The 6,610-nt window shown below is 44.4% G+C and overlaps 1 protein-coding gene across 2 annotated transcripts in view; it reads left to right on the top strand.

The window, feature by feature from the left end:
* The window catches only part of XPNPEP1 (X-prolyl aminopeptidase 1), a 32,185-nt gene extending 26,674 nt beyond the window's left edge, over window positions 1-5,511 (top strand). For both annotated transcript variants that reach the window (XM_017735178.1, XM_008634404.2), the window contains 5 exons: window positions 779-848; window positions 2,018-2,191; window positions 3,040-3,116; window positions 3,791-3,889; window positions 4,948-5,511. In XM_017735178.1, the coding sequence (XP_017590667.1) occupies window positions 779-848; window positions 2,018-2,191; window positions 3,040-3,116; window positions 3,791-3,889; window positions 4,948-5,076 (549 nt within the window). In that variant the 3' untranslated portion in view covers window positions 5,077-5,511. The remainder of the gene's footprint in view (window positions 1-778; window positions 849-2,017; window positions 2,192-3,039; window positions 3,117-3,790; window positions 3,890-4,947) is intronic.
* Window positions 5,512-6,610: the final 1,099 nt, after the last annotated feature.

Below are 6,610 nucleotides of genomic sequence, written 5' to 3'. Positions count from 1 at the left end.
CCCCACACCCAGGTGTAGACAAAGGAGTAGCCAGGCCCGCCCCACTCCCCTTTTTGTCTTTCTTAAGTACAGCTATTTGTCCCCTAGCAACATGCATATGGGAGAAAATTCCTTTAACAGGAAAAAAAAAAAAAACTAAGACTAAACTAAAACCCCAACACTATCTTAAAATGCACAGTTCTCATCTGCAAAGTGACATGTTTCTTCTAAGAAATAAGAAAATCAGCAAACTGAGGATAAACATTACTGGTTTGTCCAATACAGGAGCCAGGAGGGTGTAATTTAGTGCAAGGCTCAGTGTTTGATGCAAGGCTCCAGTCAGATTGTGCCTAGTGTACCATATGAAAAATCAGTCTCAGACTTACCTGAAAAGGTCTTTGTTGAAAATTCACCAATGTAATTTTGTTTATTTTAAATTGCTTCTTTAACTTTTTATTAGTCTTAACTAAAACTAATTTCATTATTATAGTTCACTTAGCCCAGGAAGTAAAAGTACAGCCACAAAGGACATCAATCATGTAGATCAGGTGAATGCTGCTGCTAAACCTGCAGTCTGAGTTTGTGATGCTCTCTCTGTAGTTACTGGAGAGGGATCTTCAGAGTGATTTAAATGTATTTTACTCATGGTTTGCTTTGGCATTTCCAGCCACAGGAGACCACAAGCAAGTTTTTCCATATCTTTCACAATTTGCTACAAGATGCAGCCTTTCTTTCTCTTCTTGGGAAATACAAAGCTTTTTCTTTCCCTCTTTACTTATGGCACACATTTCTTTGACAGGAATGCTTCACATATGTCCTGAAGGGACATATAGCTGTGAGTGCAGCCATCTTCCCAAATGGAACCAAAGGTGGGTTGGTGAGTTGGAGTGTTTTGACCTCTGAAGAGCCATTAAGTGGTCTGAGAACAATGTTATGATTGACAGGTCTAGGCAGATTAGGCAGATGTTGATGTAACTGTCTGTTTCTGTCACAGCAGTTTGGATTCTGGATTGCTGATGCCTTTTCTCTCAGCATCAACCAGTGCTGAAAATTCTGAGGGGGGAGTCCAAAGGATATTGGAAGTGCTCTGGCTCTAGGGTGATAGTGACTTTCATCACTCAGTGGCACTCTTAACACATCTGTGACCTTTCTGTGCTTGGAGGTTGTCTTTATTCTTTACTAATGGCCCTATCAAAGTGAGAGGTCCCTTTCCAGCTTCATAAGGACTGGCTAATTCTCTTCCAGTTACTGTGGAATCTCTTATATCAGTGGGAAAATACTTGGGGAAAATGACACACAAAGGAGCTGTTTTGATTTTGTGCAGGAGAAGCTGTGACATACATCCACCTCTGGTGAATTTGTTACAGTTATTTTCTCCCTGATCATACCTTATACAAAATCACCTCTTTTTAGAGATTTCTTTAGTTTGCATTCTTGGGTAGGCAAGTTAAAAGCAGCTGCATGGTGCTATGAGAAACGCAAACTGAAACTGAAAGGTGTCTGAACTTGGATACATGGGTGTTCACATGCAGGCAACAGAAATTCTGTGCCCTCTGATTGAAACAATGTGAAATGGGTGGTCATCCAGGCAAGAAGCCTGGCTGATTAGTCCACCAAATACAATTGTCAGCTCTCCTATTTTCAGTTCAGTTAGTGCAGCTCCTTTTACGAAAGGTACTGAATTCTCTGTGGGACCTTTAACCATTAGATTATTTTCTGAAAATGCCAGTGGAACAAGCAGCAGTGCAATGTTTGTTACAGACCGTCTTCTCAAGACCTATGTAATGGAAGAGAGAGGGGCTCTTTAGCTGACAAAGAGCCTGAATGTCACAATTGTCAAATCTGCCCCATAACTTCTAACCATCCAATGATGTGCTTTCTTTGGTTGGTGGTGGTGGAAACTTTTGATGGGGGTGCTGGTAGGTTTTTTTTGTTTGGTTTTTTTTTTGCATGTTTTTCAGGTTTGAACCTTCAGTGTGATTATCAGTGTCTCTGAGGGACCCTGACTTGATTGAATTCTCTCCTTGTCTGTCTACAGGTCACCTTCTAGACTCCTTTGCCCGCTCTGCCCTGTGGGACTGTGGCTTGGACTACCTGCATGGGACAGGACATGGAGTTGGCTCTTTCCTAAATGTACATGAGGGTCCTTGTGGCATTAGCTACAAAACCTTTGCAGACGAGCCCTTGGAGGCTGGAATGATTGTCTCTGATGGTATTTAGCACTGGTGATTCTCTCTGGTCACTGGGGAGGGACCAAGCTCTTAAGGGACCTGCAGATGACAGGAAGGGTTGGGTCAAAAGCTCTGGGCCTGCTTCCTCAGCTTGTTGTTTTAGTTGTCATTTAAGCTGTCTAGGTAAAGACCCTCACTTTAGCTTTTCACCTTCCATGAAGCACCTTTGCAGTGGGGTGCTGCAGGACTGCTTCCTGCTCTCTACAGCACAGGCCGCAGAAGAGCTGTGCTGACCAGCTGGCCCTGGCATACTGTGGAAGAACTGGCTGCAGTACAAGGTGGACACCAAGCTTTCAGGAGCTGATCCTGTCTTTGCTATGGGCTATTTGAGGCAGCTGTTAAATCTTTGCATGCCTCATTCTTCCAGTAGTAAATTAACAGCCTGCTGGGGTTTGCTGAGAGACTTACATTCCTTCAGGGCTGCAAAGTCCTCTCAGGAAGTCAGGGGAACAGTCTCTAAAAGAGTGTTTTGAGGAAGGGGTTACCCACCTGCCTTTCATGAAGACATTAATATTTTCAGAGTTTCTGGTATTTGTATATAACACAAGAATTCTGTGCTCTCTCTTGAATTCCAAGGAGCTTCTGAAGCTTGAGGGCTGTCTGTCTTGTTTCTGCTCTCTTTGAGAACTTCTGCTGTCACCTTGCTCGGGGCTTCTGTGCGGGTTTATTTAGTAGCATCAGAAATTTGTTTGCCTCTGTGGTTGCCTGATGTCAAGATTGCTTAGTGACTTCAGTGGACTAAAGACATAGAGGGGAAGTTTGGCCATAGGGAATAAGAACTTGCAGAGTGCAGCAATGTGGCTTATTTAATTACTGTCTGTTTCTGCAGAGCCTGGCTATTACGAAGATGGGTCCTTTGGGATCCGAATAGAAAATGTTGTCCTCGTGATCCCTGCCGAAACCAAGGTGAATAACCTGTTCAGGATGCACCTTTCTCCATGACTTGCTGGTTATAAAACTTAAAGTACTGGAACTTGAGGTGGGACCATGCTGCAGACAGTTAAAGCCTACTCAAGATTCCTGGTCTCCAAACCCCCACACTGGTGAACAGTGGTTCTAAGTTGCCCTTGTTAATGGGGGCACAGGAAACAGCTGCAGAGTTTCCATGGGTTGAAATGTGTGTGTGAGAGTTGTTTTAAATTGTTTTCTATCTGTGTATTGAAGCATCTTTTCAGCCCCTTGGAGTCATTGCTGTAGAACTGGTTGACCTCAAATTGTGATTTTTCTTTCTGGTAGAGAGTCCTCAGCAGCAGTAGAAACGAAACTACAGATCTTGACACTACAGTTGCCAGTCTGGCTGGTTATGCTTTTAGAAGTGCCAGACTGAAAATGATCATATAGTCATCAAGCTGAAGTCCTGTATGATTTTTGACCTTTAGAAAGGGACCACTGAAAGAAGTAACTAAGGTTTATATTGAGATTCTTTGCTTGAGCTGTAAGAAAAATGTTACTGTAAGTTGCTACCCTCTCATTTGAATGTTACCTGGGTTGTTCTGTAGTGATGACATAACCAAGGAGTAAGTATGATCCAGGTGGAGCTGTTTCTAAAACCATACAATCCGTTTGTCTTTCTGCTGCAGTACAATTTCAAAAACAGAGGGAGCCTGACTTTTGAACCCTTGACCCTGGTTCCAATCCAGATGAAAATGATTGATGTTAATTTGCTGACAGAAAAGGAGGTAAGTAAAACAGGTTTGCATCGCCTTCTTTACACTAGAACCAGCTTGTTCTGTTCTGTTTGCAAGAACCACTGGCCTTTGTTCCATTTCATAGATCCAGAGAGCAATCCTGAGCACTCTGACTTATTTTTAAGCTTGATCTACTTTGAAGTGAGGGGGTGAACTAAACGAGCTTTTCAGAGGTTCTTCCTATCTAAGTTATATGATGAGGGCAGCGAGGGTCCCACCAATTACGTTGTTTTGGTAGTTCCCTTAATATGATACGTGCTGCTATCATCTCTTTTCCTACTCCTGCCTTAATTTGCTTCTGGCAAGTGTCTGTCTTATGATGCTGTTTCCCCAAGGACTATTGTGATGACTGTTCCATCTTGTCTCTATCTGCTTGTGACCAGTCCCATTCAGGCACACCCCATTGTTCAGTACATAGCAACTCTGAGCAGACTTCTCTGACACCTGCTCAGCAGCATTTATTTCCTGAACAGCTTCATACTCTAAGCTTTCTTTTTAAGTCTCCCACTACCTTCTCCATGGCATATTTCATCCTGTTTTTCTACCATACTCCTTATTTTACCTCAGCACATCCTCCTCTTTGGAATGATAACCCTGTTTTGCATTTCTGTTTGCTGAGGAGGGTTGTGGAGGGTACCAAGATCTGCCCTAGGGTTGGTTACCTGTTCAGATCAATAGGGCAGCTTCTGTCTCAGGAGTGCATTGTCCAGTTACAATTTTGCAAAGCTGTTCATTAAACTGTGCCAAGGCAGCTCTTCAGACTTGCTGGAGGCAGTGATTTGCAGAGACTTTACTTGTCAGCTGAATTGACTCTTGTCTCCTCTGAAAACCCAGGACAAATTGCTTCAGTTCCTACCCTTATCAAATTTACAAGTCACATCCATATAATGGAGATCTGAATCCTCTTCAGGACAGGATTCCAGCGCAGCCTAGCAGCTCAGACCCAAAGAGCACAAGGGCCTACCAATGTTTTTGGCTGTACGTAACTTGTAAGGTCACGAACTCTCTTCTGTGTGTGTGCTGACTGTCCTACCCCTCCCTTTCTCCAGTGTAACTGGGTGAACGAGTACCATCAGAAGTGCAGGGAAGTAGTTGGAGCAGAGCTGGAGAGGCAAGGCCGGCACGAAGCTCTTCAGTGGCTGCTCCGGGAGACGGAGCCTCTGGGCAGAGTTCAGTAGCACCACCATTGTCTGCGGTGTGTGGAACATCAGCGCGGCTCCGTGTTCCCATCACCTGCGTCTTCTGGACCTTGGCACTACTGGGAGGACATTCTTCAATAAGCATTTGGAAATCAAGAAGGGATTTCATGTAGTGTTTCTTGCCCCACAACACGTGTGGGTAAGGTGGGGCTGAGGAGGGTTACTGTCTGAACAAGTGTTTTGTGGGAGGGATTGAGCATAGAAAACAAACAAAATAAATCAGCACGTTGCCTTTGAAACAGGGGTCTTATTTCAATAATGATTTTAAGAGGCAATACTGGAATATTTTATACTGTCTGGTTTTTCACTGTGAAAACTCAGTATTTTTGCATACTTGGGTTCCAGTTGCTAAGATGTTACCCACACAGCAGGACTGATTACTGAATAAAAGATTCCAAACTGCTGTTTGCTCCATCTGTCTTCTCTTGCAGTCAGTGATGTGTTGGGTTTGGCAGCTTGAAGAAGGACAGGAACCTCATCTTTCCACCTTTACGTGTGCATGCAGCTCAGACAGGGAAGAAATATGTATAGGACTGCCTGGTGCCAGGCACTGGGCAGAGGTTATGGAGAGAGCTGGCAGGAGCAGTCGGTTCTGCGTTGTGACAGGTCCTGGAAGGATATGGAGGCACTCGGCCGAGGTTTGTGTGTGCAGAGCGCCCGGGCCAGTACTTCTGTCTATTGTTATGTCTTACTGCGTGCTTGTTCAGCCCATGGCAGTGCAGGATGCGTGGGCAGTATCACGGAATTGCAGCTCTTCCTGGACACAAAGCAATTAGTAAGTTAAAATAAATAAATATGCCCACAATGGACAAAGGCCGAACTCTGCGGTGGGGTCAGTCGGCGCGGCCGGGCCGGGCAGGGCGCAGGGACACCCGGTGGCCGAGCCACGTACTGCGGGCTGAGCGCTTTCCTCGGGCATTGAAGCTTTCACTGCAAGTGTTTGATTGAAACTCAGCTTCAATATCGGATATTAAGAGAACAATCGGGTAACAGCAACTTAAATTCCTGATACTTCAAAGAAATTTTCAGAGCAAGTGGAAATGTTTGTTTATGTAGTTTTCTTTCCCTCTCCCCACAAGAATTTCTGAGGGAAAAACGAACCTCTGTTAAATGGCATGAAATTAGTATTTCTCTTAAGTCCTGGAACTCAGAAGCAGTATCATGCGGTCAAATGAAAAAGGACTGGGAAGAGGAACAAAGTTCCTCCTAGCTGTTTTTTCCAAGGAGGTGATAAAACAGAAGTGCAGTAAGTGCTTTAAAAGGTCATTTTCACCCCTCAGCCTCTGTAGACAAGTACATGTATTTAAGTATCCAAGTGCTTTCCCACCACCTGCTGGAAGCATCAACTTTCAGCTCAGCTGTGATTGTGGAAACCCAGCTCACACCGTAACCACGCCTAAGTGTCTCATGAGTCTGTGCTGTCCCTTAAAACAGGTCAGGCAAAAGCTTTCTGCTGAAGGAGCCTGTTGCTTCTGTGGGTACAGGATGGAAGGACAATCGATCACAGCTGTGC

Source organism: Corvus brachyrhynchos, unplaced genomic scaffold, assembly GCF_000691975.1.
Source record: "Corvus brachyrhynchos isolate BGI_N302 unplaced genomic scaffold, ASM69197v1 scaffold705, whole genome shotgun sequence".
Classification (NCBI taxonomy): domain Eukaryota; kingdom Metazoa; phylum Chordata; class Aves; order Passeriformes; family Corvidae; genus Corvus; species Corvus brachyrhynchos.
The sequence above is the reverse complement of the archived record's forward strand: the minus strand, read 5'-3'. Positions and strand labels throughout refer to the sequence as shown.